At 39.6% G+C, this 14,898-nt stretch overlaps 1 protein-coding gene across 1 annotated transcript in view; it reads left to right on the forward strand.

Moving 5' to 3' along the window:
- Positions 1–4,367: 4,367 nt before the first annotated feature.
- ACVR2A (activin A receptor type 2A) overlaps positions 4,368–14,898 on the forward strand; it is an 83,814-nt gene continuing 73,283 nt past the window's right edge. The window contains exon 1 of the mRNA XM_061199850.1: positions 4,368–5,045. Coding sequence (XP_061055833.1) covers positions 4,991–5,045 — 55 coding nt within the window. The 5' untranslated portion in view covers positions 4,368–4,990. The remainder of the gene's footprint in view (positions 5,046–14,898) is intronic.

Consider the following 14,898-nt stretch of genomic DNA (forward strand, 5'->3'; position numbering starts at 1 on the left):
GCCCTTGGGATGTTACAGAAAAACCAATTGGTTGTTGAGATTTTATTACTAGCTGGGTTGGTATAGACTTGTAATCAAAGTGCTGGATACGTTATTTCCATCACAGCTAGTTTCTCTTAACTCTTCTAACTCACTTTCCTGACCTAAAATATTCTGCCTTAATGTTTTATCCCTTAGCCATTCCCACATCCTTATAACAGTACCAAAAGCTAGGATATAGAGAGTTTTCTTCCCACCTTGAGCATTTAGGATGTGAAGGATATTCATGGAAGATACGCTCGTTATTATCTGCCTTCCTTTGACTTACCAAGTTACTAAATTTCTTCCCCTTATATTATGCCTTACAGCTTAGGTATATAAGAAATTCTTTACTTGTGCCACTTCAGGAATGTCCATGTTATCGGAACATAAGAGTAGATTTTTACAGTAGCTGAAAGCAGCAGAAATACTTTAAAATCCTTCATCTAAGAGGAATTCAACATCCCTCATACTCCAAAGGGATTTTGTCATCTTCCTGAAGATGAAGGAAGAGAGATTTGGCATGTCTTGCTTATTTGTGGCTGTTGGTATATCCAAAGGCAAGTGAATACCTTAAGGTGAATTTCCTCACGATATATGGCACACTATCCAATCTCAAAGGCAAGGTCAATTCCAGCCCAGTTCAATTCCAGCCCTACCTTGGAGCTGAGGATTTAAACTTAATCCATACATTTTTGAGCCATGTGAATTTCAAGCATAAGAAGAAATCAACTTTTGTTCTGGAAGCAGTCTATGATACTCATTTACCTCTGTTTCCTCATCCAGCCAACACACACTTGAATCTCTAGAGTAAGTTGGCTTCTCGAGAGTCTTCCAGCTGGTAATAACTGGAAGTTCAATTGAACTTCTGTCAAGACTCTGGACTGGAAATTCTGGCATTGGGACTTCCCTGGTGGCACAGTGCTTAAGAATCCGCCTTCCAATGCAGGGGACGCAGGTTCAATCCCTGGTCGGGGAACTAAGATCCCACATACTGTGGGGCAACTAAGCCCATGAGCCGCAACTACTGAGCCTGCGTGCTCTAGAGCCCAAGTGCCACAACTAGAGAGAAGCCCGTGTGCCACAACGAAGATACCGTGTGCCGCAATTAAGGCCCGATGCAGCCAAATAAATAAATAAAAATTAAAAAAAAAAGGACTTCCCTGGTGCACAGTGGTTAAGAATCCTCCTGCCAATGCAGAGGACATGGGTTCAATCCCTGGTCCGGGAAGATCCCACATGCCGCGGAGCAACCGAGCCTGTGCACCATAACTACTGAGCCTGCGCTCTAGAGCCCGTGAGCCACAACTACTGAGCCACGTGCCACAGCTACTGAAGCCCGCGCGCCTAGAGCCCATGCTCTGCAACAAGAGAAGCCACTGCAATGAGAAGCTCGCACACCGCAGTGAAGAGTAGCCCCTGTCGCTGCAACTAGAGAAAGCCCACGCACAGCAACAAAGACCCAATGCAGCCAAAAATAAATAAATTTATGTTAAAAAGAAATTCTGGCATTGGAGTGGCTACAAGGCTAGGTATCAGGTTTGGGGACTGAGTGATGTTAGCTAAAGCTGTTTAACACATAACTGTCTAATACTCAGGCAGACCAGAATTCCTTTCATGTTTCCTTTTCCTTTCCTTTCCTTCCTTCCTAAATCCAGTTTGTACAGCTTGCATTGTGTTAGGGAGGTGTTGGATTTGTAGATAAGAAAAAGTGATTATAGAAAATAGGAAGGAAAGAGGGGCAGTAGGGTTAGCTGCAGCTACCTCTATCTTCTTTTTTTAAGCTTTGGAATTCAAGTGGGAATTAGTCACATACTCTCATGTCTTATTCTGTTAAATTTTTTTTGAATTCTTTTTTTCTACTTACAAACTAAATATTTCTAAAAATGAAAGAAACTAGCCACAATGGGTTTCTGGTTCATGTGAACTGGGGAATATTCAATATTAAGTTAGTTTGTTGATCTAATTAATATAGGCATGTCTTCAGAATCATCAACATTAAGTATAATACTTCTATTATACCTAGGTTTTTAAAAAATTTTTTTGAAATATAGTTGATTTACAATGTTGTGTTAGTTTCAGGTGTACAGCAAAGTGATTCACACATACACACACACACACACACACACACTCACACACACAGGTTATTACAAGATATTGAGTTTAGTTCCCTGTACTACACAGTAGGTGTCTGTTGGTTATCTATTTTATATACAGTAAATATTTTTGAATTTTTAAAAAATGCAGAGGGTGGGAGTGAACACAGATTCAGGAACAAAATGCATAGTTACTGTTACTGGATGTTAATAACTTTTACCATGGAGTTATTTTAACTATTAGAGAATAGTCTAGTGAAGACTTTGACTTGTTGCTCCTCTTTCATATTACAGAAAAATATTTTTCATCTTCTCTTCCGTTCTTATACTGGAAATTTGGGTGGTAAGATAAGGAATATATTTTCAAGTTTTAGTCCTATTGCTGGTTATTCCAGTTATTCCACTTGCTCTGGTTTCACAATTCAAGAAAGATTGAAGTGATGCAGAGATAAGACAACACTGGGGCCTGATTCAGGGCATAACTAACTAACATCAAATTCCTGAATGAACTAAATAAAATACACTCTTCTACTCCAGAAATGTTAGGGAATGCAAGATTTATATTTATTCCTTGACCAGCTCATAAAGTCCAGAGAACTACATAATATGAGATTACATTTAGACACCTTGAAGACCAACTAGGGACTTTTCTTAACTGTTGCACAATATCATTCAAATTCTGAGCACCACGACTTCGGAACTGGAAATCTTGGAGGGAGATTAAAGAGCCACAATGATTACTAATAACCTTGACAAGCTGTAGAAATGGCCAGATAGTTACAAGATGAACTTAATAGAAATACACAGTAATTTAGAGGAAGAGAAAAATAAGACACTATAAGTACAAGGGAGAAGGCTTGGCTTTGTGGGAAAATGTGGGAATCAGTAAACCATAAGCAAAACATGAATTAGCCATATAGTCCAGATGTTTTATTTATTTTTTATTAATAAAACCCCCAAACTTGTAGATTACATGTGAGAATATTGTATTTAAGAGACAGGCAGTTATCCCCTAGTCACTTATACAGTTATTTATTAAGCACCTAACATATCAGGCTAGACACTCTTAGGGCTGGCATAAAACGGGGAAGAAGACGTTAAGACCCCCATCTTCACGGAGCTCGCTTAAGTGTGGTAAATAACAAAGCTAATACCTTTAATACTCTCTTCAGTTTGTATTCTGTAGTCAACTCGAGTACAGCAAATACTGTGAGCTCCCTGAGGCAGAGATCCTACTTTTACATTTTGGATCCCATTCCGCGCCTAGCAGCATCTTTTAAGCAATCAACTTGGATTAAGGGGTAAAAATAAGCCCTAAAAGAACTAAAATTTGAAAAAGTAAACACTTGTCTGATCATCATCAGATATGTCGATCGAAATCTGCAGGTTTCCTCTTCAGCGCGTTTTAAATATTTGAGAACCTATTACATGCAGAACAATTCTCAACACAATGCTTTGTGTACAAAAGGGAAGGTGGGAATGGATTCATATTGCACATCATGATAATTGCCGTGGAAATCCTGCCCGGGTGGACAGCCCATCCTCCGCGGGTTATTTTCCCCCCTTTCTTTTCTCTTTTAGCCGAAAGACAAAACGCTTAAAGCAGAAGCCACAGGGGTGGGACACACCGCTAGGACTGCGGGTACAAACACCAGCTCCTGCAGCTCGGCAGGCGCGGAGGACCGACTCCCACCCCCGGCTTCCCGGCGCCCGGGATTTCAGAGCGGACGAGGCGTCCCCCCAGAGGAAAGACAGGGCGCCGCAGACGCCACCCCCCCCCGGAGGAGTCACCAATCACCCGCCCCGCCCCGGGGTCCTGTTCCTCTTGGGCTCCCCGTGACCATTCAGGCGTGCGCTCCGCAGAGAGGCCAGTGGAGCACGATTAGGAAACCAGGCACTCGAGACCCCAACAGCATTCACTTGCCACCCACTGGAGCCCCACCGCCCAGCAGGCCAAGCAGGCCGAACCACGAGGCCTCGCGGTATCGAGCCTCCGCCCGCCCCGCCTCCTCGCCCTCCTGCCGGCCCCGCCCTCGCTCTCTCACCCCTCCCCCGCTCCCGCCTTGCTTCCCCGACAATCTCCTCGCGCTCCCGGCCCGGCACGCGCGCTGCGCCCGGCCGCCGCCGCCGCCGCCACCGCCACCGCCGCCGCCGCCGCCGCCGCCACTGCGGAGCGTTCCTCCGCGGTGCCTGGCTTCCAGCTTCGGGCCGGAACCGGAAGTTTAGGGGGCGGGGCCGGCGGAGGCCAGGGGACCGAAAACGCGGCCGAGCCCGGAGCCCGGAGCCGGAGCCAGAGCCTGGACCAGAACTTGGCCGCCGCCTGCACCGCCGCCGCCGCCCGCCTCTCCTTCCCCGCGCCGCCGCCGCCGCCTCGGCCGCCACCGCCGCGAGCTCAACCGCCAGTGGTCCGGGGGACTTTGGGTGTCCGGGCTGAAGGTCGGTCCGGACGTCGGACCCAGCTCGGTTCCCGGACTGTCCGGGCGGCAGCGGACGCCCCAGCCGCCGCCTCTTCGTCGCCTCAGCCTGGCGTTTTGTTCCGACAGACCCGAGAGGCGAGCGGAGCTGACAGTGATTTTGACAGTGATTTAAACCCGCTTTTGTTGTTGTTGGCTTTTCGTTGTTTGGTTTTGTGTGTTGTGCTTGTGTGTGGCGGTTTTTCCCCCGTGGTGCATTTTTTTTTTTTTAATTGTTGTGCTCGCTGTTTTTATTTTTCATTTTTTTTCCTTTTTTTCACCCCGTGAACGCTTTTTTGGTCGGGGCTTCCGAATATGTTTTATGACGGTTGATTTTACACCAGGAGGTTTGTTTCCGAGGAAGACCCAGGGAACTGGATATCTAGCGAGAACTTCCTACGGCTTCCCCGGCGCCTCGGGAAAATGGGAGCTGCTGCAAAGTTGGCGTTTGCCGTCTTTCTTATCTCTTGTTCTTCAGGTAGGTGCATGGAGCGCGGCGCGGCGGGGCTGCTGCCGCTGCCGCTGCTGGCGGCTGCGGTTGTTGTCGGGTCGACGAGCTTCAGCGGAGCCTGGGGAGGTTTTCCCCCACCCCGAGCTCCTCGGCGGCCGCCCCCCAGGGCTGATTATGATCTGGAAATCTCCATGAATTTTCCTCGTTTTGAGTTAGGTTGGTAAGAGTGACTGCTCTGTTGTTGTGGAAGTGAGAAAGTCATGGTTTGTGGCCGTAACACTGGATGACAGCGCTGGTTGGGTTGCAATTAAGCCGCAAATACCACAAGTGACAATTTATGCAAAGATTTGAGACCCGAAAGGCGTATTCCAAAATGTCCTTTAGTGTGGCATCCTCCAAAATAAGGGTGGTTTTTTGTTGTTGTTGTTGTTGTTTGTGTTTTAACGTCTTTTAATTAGTGCTTCAGTGACTATCACAACAGAGATCAAGTCAGCTGCTACTTAATTTTGACCGTGAGAAACAATGCATTATATCAGCAATTTCATCTGGGTCTCCCCTCACGTTTTCTTCAACTTCAGTGTCCAGCAGTGTTAAAAATAGTTGTAGTTGTTGTTGTTGGAGTATTAGCAATAACCCAGTGCAGAAGAGGTATGCCGCTGTTGGTAATGTGCTGGCTTTCAACCACCATTTATGTGCTCTTTTCTGGCAGAGATTTTGCTTACCTACGGAATACTTATTTTAAACGCGTTGTATTGAAGCATTGTTTTCGGTTTAGAACAGCCCATTTGAAATTGTTCACACTGTCAAATACACTATAGTCTTCCAGGGTTGGAAGAATAATCTGGCCCATTTATATTTGAAATTTTGATTTTGTGAAAACGTTCTGTGGTTGCAACCAGTGGTTGGAAAACTAGTCTTTTGTATTTGAAATTCTGTAAATGAATACAGCATCTAGCTCAGAGGTGTGCAAATGTACCTAGGAGGAGAGTTAGTTTGATAGATGAAACAATTTTAAAGTGGCAGTGGATCTATTTATCATAAAATTCAATATTCAGTTACTAGGTTGTGAGATAGAATTATAGGGGGACAACGAATTGACAGGTTTCGTGGCCATGTCTTTATCTCGTTTGCCACAGGGAAATTAAGAGGGTGGTAGTCTTTTCTTTGTGTACCTCTGTGGTGTGTGTATTTGTGTGTGTGTGTGTGTCCGTGTCCACCCATCCTCCCTGCCCCCCTTTTTAATAGAATCTTTTGTAATGTATAGAATTTTGCTGAATGGTACATTTCCTTGTGGTTAATAAATGGATAAAGTCTAGTCTTATGTCTGTAGTGGTATTGATCAGTTCCGGGTGGGCTGAATGTGTTGTGAAATGGCGATCATTGCCAGAGATTAACCAACAGAATCATGTCTGTTTAAATGGAAGAAAGAACATGCTTAAGGCAGGCTGACAGTTCTTTTTGTGCACGGTTTGGGGAGGAAGATAAACAATGGTGTCTCTGAAATGAATGAATACTGGATAACATTAAACCTCTTGCTTTTGTGACATAACTTAACCATGTAGTTTTAATTTTTCCTGCAGTACTCTTCCTCCTCTGGCCCTATATGTTCTGGTTGGTGAACTCCTCTTGTTCTCATCCCTTTTTCTGATCTCCTGCCCTTGAGGAGGAGGGGCATCATGGCCACTGACCAAGAAATTGTGGACATTATTCCCTCCCAGACCCACCTGAGTCACACTAATTGGTGAAGGAAGCTATTCTTGAGCAGTCTCAAGGTATTACTTCTGGAAAAGAAGGCTGTCGCTACAGATCTTACAGCTTCCTCTGCTTGGCTTGGGAATAAAAAGAACTCAGCATTAGTTTCTTGTAGGATTATTTTCACTGAGTCAGGAGGTTAATAGCTAAAATTTTGAAATAAAGTAATTTTGTTGCTGGAGAGCACATAGATATTGCACTTACATTAAACTAAATATCGTTGCATAGTTTTTAAAAAAATAAACAATCCTAGTTGAACTAAAATATAATTCTGTTGAAGATAATTGAAATAAATCTTAAAGACTTTCATCCATATTTATACATGAAGATTTTTATTACTTAAAGTATCTGATTTTTTTAAAGGGCTTTTGTTATGCATCAAATGCAGTCTAAAAAAGGATTTTTATGTTTTTTTTTCCGAATTGATTTTTCTATGTAATATGTAATCTGGCCTGCTGGAAGCATGAGGATGGCTATTTTTATGAGAATTAAAAAATTTCTGAAGTTGTAATTTTTTTTGTTTATGGATATTTGATTTTTTAAAAATCAGGTGAAGAACAGTAGTAAAGAACAGTTTTATTTCAGGTGTTTAGGATGGATGTTTACTGTTTTCTTTAGTATTCTGTGGACTTTGATTTTTCATTTTCCATCCCATTGTATGTATACTGGAGACTGATTATGTAGACTGTTCCTCTAGGATATGGCCAAGTGTATAATTCACTCCTCTCATTCTGGGGGAAACATTTTTGAGTTTTTCCCTCATGCTGAAATGCCTTCACATTCCCTTTGATTTTGAATTTTTTCATTACTCTTATCCTTCCTCAGGTTCTGTTTCAAAGCACCAATCTACTTCTTAGTTGTTTTGTTTTTAAAGCATTATGGTTAGTTTGTATCATCCTCCAAATTTGTTAAAATGTGAGGATGAGTTTAATATTTGCTCTAGGACTTAGGTTTATCATAGCTAGAGTGATGCAGCTATTGTGGTATTTGAGTTGCATTGGATAAGTTGAGAATTCTCTTGGTTTCTGTGGGAACTGGAGCAGTCTGGTCCATATATTTGATGATATAAGAAATGGAAATACAGTAATTTTGTGCATTTTCTTCAGTTCAGCTAGGCAATACTGTGTGTGTGTGTGTGTGCACGGATGTGTGTGTATGTGTGGTTGAGGGGTCATTGGCAGTACAGTGAATCTTCTGGGACTCTTCTGAACATTGACTAACAAGTGATAGATATTACATGCTTTGTTTTCAAAGGCAGAATCTCTCAAATATAGTCCGTGATCAAATTCAAATATAATATCTTGGAACATTAAGACCAGAAGAAAAACAAAACAACACCCTCTCCCTCAATTCATTTTTTTCTGTTTATGATAAGCCAGTAGTTCTCAAGCTTGGGTGACTTTTGCTCCCCAGCCCCGCAGCTCTCCCCCAGGGGCCATTTGGAGAAGTATTTGGTTGTCACAACTGCGTGGGAGGAGGGGAGGGTGTGCTACTGGCATCTAGTGGGTAGAGGATGGGATGCTGGCTAATCATCCTATAATGCACAGGACAGCCTTCCACCACAAAGAATTATCTGGCTCAGAATGTCAGCAGTGTTCAGGTTGAGAAGCCCTATTCTAAACTCTTAATTTTAAAAAGCATTAGTGTATTAGTAAAAGGTCTCTGCTCCCCCTCACACAGTTAGTCATCTGAATTTTACAGGTACATGGTATTGATGATCTCCAGCTGACCTTGTATTGAGAGTTTTCATTATCTTGTAAAATTAGAATGATTAGAAAAATAGGCTATAGGTATACACATTATTTCATCCTGTTATGCTTTAATAAAAATATTTTGCTGACTGTTTTGAATAAACTTTCTCCAATCACTTGTTATAATGGAGTACTTATGAAGACTGCATATTCATGCATATGATGAATGATTGGTCAAGGTATCAAGTTTAATTATATTTGTTTTGATTCAGTAGTTTCTTTGCAGTAATAATCATCTTTAAGAATATTTCCTTTTATCCTTATTGAAATTACTGTGAGTGATGTGGTGGCAGCAGGTGTGTGTCGGGGGGGAGGGAAGGAAGGAGAAGAAGGAGGGAGGGAAAGGGAGAGAGAGAGATTAATATGGTACCTGAAAGTTTTGTAAGTTTCGTATGGAAGAAATATTTTCACTATTATATTTTACCTGAATGGAAAAACTGAATTTACACCTTGAGTTTTTTTTTTTTTTTTTAAAGAGTATTTCCTTTACCTAGCAAACTTTAATTTTAAGAAACTTTTAAAGTAATTTCTTAATTACATAATTTTCTTGAGAATCATTATCTGGGTTTTGGTTACCATTAGACTCATTTAGGCTATACTGCTAAGTAATATTCTATGATCTATTGCAGACCCTTGTCCTTTTTGAGGTTAAAATTTGACCATAATTAAAAAGTGCTTACCTTGTTTTGAACTCTGGTTTTAAGGAAGTTAACCCAGCCAGCCAGGATAAGAATTAGAGTGAAATACTTAAAATAAGTAGCACTAACCAATAGAGAGGAAAAATTCTGAAGTTGCTCCCACAGAAAAGTATACAAGTTAAGTTTCATACTTTCTTTGTAACACATCTCCCCAGACATATCTCTGGTACTAACTGACATTTTCACCTTTTGTGTCCATCAGACTCATTGTTTCATGAGAAGTAAAGCATAACTAAACCAAATGAGATTTTAATAATCTTTAAATTGTCTCTTTAGATTCTAAAACTATTTTGTTTTTTTAGTTTTGTCATTATTCTTATTTCTCATCGTTGGTGTCTCATAAATCTGTGATTTAAATTTGTCTTTTCATGCTCTCTAATGTTGCCACTATCATGGTGCCCCTCAGTAAGTTAGGTAAGGTTGGCAACATTTGATATTGAGGTCACTAGCACTCCTCAGTTTTATTCCATATTCTGTAACTCATCATTTCTTCCATTCCCTTTCATTGTGATTCCCTTTCTACTTTCCTCTCTTCTTTATCTTCTCTGTCCCTTCTGTACTTCCCTCCCTATACTGTAGGCTGCTTGCTTGTGGAACCCACTTGTTCCTTAGTCTCAAGGGTGGCTCAGGAGGGCTCACCCTTGGTTTAAATGAAAAGGGATTGAATTTAGAATGCTTGAGAATTGACCAGATAGTCTTTTCTACTGTTCTTTCATTTGTTGGTTTCTGGAATACCACACACACTTGGGACTGGTGTTACTCTCTTGGAAACAAATGGCTTGAACTTTACATTGCTCTTATTCATATCCCTTTTTAGTATTCTGTTTTTCTTTAACTCTTGCTGCTTTCAAAAAGTCTCTCTCTTATTATTATTCATTCATCACCTCTGTTTAAGCCAAAATTTGACCAGACCAGAGAGTATATTTATTGCCACAGCTGGGACCACATTAGACTTCCTCTGTGGTGGATTTAATTGTTAGGTTATAATAGTCATGTCTAGACAGAACATAGATTTCAAATTGACTATTGAACATGAAAGTTCCAGGAATAGTGTATAGAGGAAGGAGAAGGAGAAGTCAAGAAGGTGAGAAAACTGCAGATAGCAATTGACTTTCTGTCATTCTCCACCTGGATTTCTGTTAGTCACTTTCATATACGCAACACATCTAGTGGTTACACTTTGTTTAATAAAGGGGTCTAAAGGGAATGTGCTGTTGTTCCTGAGGTTGGATTTCTTAAACTATTAGTATGGTGACTTAAGGGGAAAAATGGGAGGTTCTTAAGCGGTTGTGGTGGTCAGTAGACTTGGGTTCTGGTGCCAGCACTGCCACTGTACAGCTCATCTATCATTTCTCTTACCTGAATTATTGTAGTATCTTTCTAGCTATGACTAGCTAAGTTCCCTGCCACTGATTCCTCTTCCAATCCAACCACATAACTGCCAGACTGACCTCATTAAAAAATAAGTCTGAATATGTCACTCCTGCTTAAAACCTTTCATGGACTGTGAGTCACCTTTAACATAAAATCTGAAGTCTTAGAAGGGCATACAAGGTCCTTTATCATTTAGATCCTGCCTGTTTTCTCTAACCTCTTGGTATAAAGATAAGAGTATAGGCTCTGGAGTTAGACTTTCTTGCTTTTACATCCTCGCTTCACAACTTAACGTTAGGCAGATCACTTCACCTTTTGTGCTTCAGTTTTGTCATCTACAAAATGGGGCTATTAATAGTGCCTACCTCACATAGTGGTTTGAAGATTAAATGTCAGATAAATTCTAGGTATTCTGCTGTGGCTTCTCCTCAGCATGAGTCCTATATTCCAGATATACAAACTCAACTTGCAGTTTCCTGAATGTGTCCTGCTTTATTGTATATTAGTATGGTACTTTTGTACATGTTATTTCTTTCTTCTTTACCTGGCTAACTCCTTGTGTTTAAGACTGAGAAGTACCACCTCTTTAAAAACAACAGTTCTCTGCCACTCAGCCCGGATTGAGTTAGTTGATTTCTGTTCTTTATAAATGACCTTGATTTCAGTAATTAATGTAAATGTTTACTTGCATATATACAGTATAGACTCTGAACTCTTTGAAGACATCTTCTCTTTATCCACAAACCCACTCCTAAAACCTGGTACACAATACATGCTTAGCAATGCTTACTGAATAAATGAAGTGACATTTTTTCATTTCTGGGCCTGAGTTTCTTTTGTGTATTAAAGCGATAAACTTGGATTAGATGATCTCTGAACTTTTTTCCTACTCTAAAAGCTTTATGATTCTGTAGTTCTAAGAATATAGTTTAATAGTGACATTTTATTAAGAAAAAGTGATTTTGCTGGTTGTTTTTTTGAGTATCCTTAAGTTCTGCCCCCTTTTTTAATGCCGTGTCTCGGTTCCTTAGACTAAATCTCTAAATATAATTTGAATTGTATAGATTTAGAAGACATCGTAGAGTGCTTCAAATTCAGTGGCTTTCAGCTTTTTTGACCATAACCCACAATAAGAAATACACGTTGTCGTGACACAGTTCCCATATACATAAATATGTATGTGTATTTATCAGAAATAGAAGTTTCATGAACTTATTGTGTGCAGGACACTTTTGTTTGTTTTTATATTCTATTTCATTAACAAATTTTTGATTATGACCCATTAATTAATTCAGTGACCCACTAATGGGTTCTAAACTCCTAAAAAATATTGGCTTTATTCTTTCTACCCAATCCTCTGAGTAGAGAAGGAAGCTGCCTACGTAAATATGTGCAATAAAAAATATGCGCAGTGAAAAATATGGAGAACTTGTGCCTAGGTGCAGAATATAGGGAAAACTGGTCCCAAGGGAGAACATGGACCTACCCTGACTGAGCTTGTCTCTCTCCTAGACTAACTGGATGACTTATGCACACACAAAGGTGCTAAAACAAAATTAGATTGTAATTTGAACAGTTCAGATTTTTTCATTTAGGAAAGGCTTGTTGGAGGAGATAGGTCCCAATAATAGGAAAAAAAAAACGTCTTGGCAGGAGGTTAAGTATATTCATCTTAATATGAGGGATTAGGAACAAAATGGGATGAGGAATATAGAAAGCATTTGTGAGTAAACTTGACTATGGATGGAAGGCAAGTTGAAATGGAGGAATTTTTGACTAAATCTGAGGAAGAGATTTCTGTGATGAAAAAATATTTATAACTGCTTGAAGTAGAATAGTCTCAGTTGAGAGTGTTAAATCCAGATGAAAAGTAATTAAAACCAAGAGGAGGTACGGGTAGATGATAGAGACCCTGATGGATGTCCCAAATACTTATAGTATGTGAACTATAAAATAGAAAAACAGCTTGGAGATTAAGGTAGGATGGTAGCACTACTAAATAAAATTGGTAAAGAAATAACAAGCCAGAAGAAAATAGGAAGCACTTTCATAACTAAAGAAATTCTACAGACAGAGATGAATTTAGAATATAAGCATGAATGAAAATATAAACATAAGTTTGGGAAAATAAGAGTTCATAAAAAACATGAGAGCATATAATATTCTTTAACACACATACACTGTATGGTCTCCATTGTGAGGTTGAGTTAATTCTAAGCTCTAGTAGCTCAATGTGTTGTTTGTATTTAAATAATGGTCAGATTCCAGTAATTGCAGTGATTGCTCATACTGGTCATTCAGATTATATTCTTTGAAATCTATGTGAGTCATTTTCTTCACAGTAAATTATACTGTTTTATAAAAGTAGTTTTAGAAACTTTTCTGAAGTTGGTATATGTGATTCAGACCTGAATCCTAAACCTTTTCAATACCATTCTTTTGGACTAGATAAAAGTATTTTTTTCTTTGGCTGACTATCAGTAGCTGTAATCATATTGGGAATCATTATATTCTCTAATGTTGCTGAAGCAAAATAAATGTAAAGCAATGAGATAATTATTAGGAGGACTCATGTAGGGGGGGATTGCCTTTTTAAAATGAATCGTCTTTACATGTTATAGTAATAAGCCTATCTTATGTAAAGCTTTTGAGAAAGGATTTTTTTCCTACTTATGATTACTAACTATATTTTATAGAAATGAGACCTCTACTGGGAAAAATCTGTTGGTCTTCACATCTTTATGATATATTGTAAATCAAGCTTGTTCCAAGGCATTATTTCAAGAGGAAGAGGCATGGGCAAGTTATCAGATGTTAGCAAATTTCTAAAACACTGAGATTAATTTTTTAAAATTTGTAAACCAAGATGTAGTAAATGAAATAATATGCCACATAACACAGTAGCTGGTTCATAGTAGATCTTACATACATGTCAGTTTTTAACCTATCTTTAAGTCTTATTTTTAAAAACGTAATATGTAAAACATTTAAATATACAGATTCAGTTCTTGGGAGGTTTTAAAAATTTGCTAGTAAATTACTTATAAGTTAATATGAAATAATATTCTGACTAAATGATTCAGCCAAAGAAAATATCAGTAACGCTGCCAAATAGGTGCCAGGAAACATCTAGAACATTCAGCTATCATAGTTCTTTTACAAAGAGTTCTTTAAGGTCTCATTGTTCTAGCATGCATTAAAAGGAAACATTGGCATTAAACCTTCATCTTTATTTATTTGTTGGAATTTAAAGTATTTTTCATAGGAAATTTCACCTAAACCTTAAGTGTTTTAAAACTTTTCATGTAAAATCTTGAAAGATTCTCAAGTCAGTTTTGGGGTACCAGTACCAGCTACCAGCCACAAGCTTCGTAAACATGATCAGTGGAGTTTTGAGGTCAATATTTTTAATGTGGTATAATATTTTGTACTAAAACTTAAGAGTCTCTCATTTAAATTCCTGCTTTCCTACTGACTCTTCTTTGACCTTGGTAACCATGAAGACTTTACTCATCACTGACTTAAAGAGGATGAAATAAGTATTCATTCATTTAACAAATAAATATTGAACTACATGCTAGGGGTACTGCTAAGTGGTTGGGATGTAGCAGTGAACAAGACAGACATGAGAATGCCCTCACAGAGCTTACAGTCATAAAGTAAGTAGTCAAATGAATAAAATAATTACAAATTGTCATATGTGCTCTGACAGGGTTCTGAGAGGGTAACTCTTTATTTGCCTCACATCACCTATCACAGTCTCTAATTATTCAGTTTATTTATCTACCTATTTATCATCTGTTCTTTCCACTACTAGAGTGTAAATTCTGTGAGAGAGGGTTTTTCACTTATTCATCACAGTACCCCCAGGTCATGGCATGGTTTCTGGCACAGAGTAGAAGCTCAGTAAGTATTTGGCTGGCTGCCTGAAGAAATGAATGCAAGGATGGGACTGGAGAGATAGATAGGGACAAGATCCTGCAGGGCTTTTGATCTAAGCTGGGAAAGAGAATAAAATCCAAAGGGCAATGGAAAGCAAAGAGCTTTAAGGAGGAGCTTGACCTGGGTTATGTGTTAAGATCACTGGCAGCTATCTGGAAAATATATTGGAGGTGTGTAGGAGTGAGGAGGTGAGACCAGTTAGGAGACTGTTACGTCAACCTAAGCTAGAGAGACTCTCTAAGATCCTTTCTAGCTTTGTATTCTAGAACTTGCCTACACCTACCAGTCTTCCTCTCTTATTTTACTAGTTACCCCATTGTTTCCCCTACTTATTATTACTTAAGAAAAATGGATAGCTTATTG

This window comes from Eubalaena glacialis, chromosome 1 (genome assembly GCF_028564815.1).
Source record: "Eubalaena glacialis isolate mEubGla1 chromosome 1, mEubGla1.1.hap2.+ XY, whole genome shotgun sequence".
NCBI lineage: Eukaryota > Metazoa > Chordata > Mammalia > Artiodactyla > Balaenidae > Eubalaena > Eubalaena glacialis.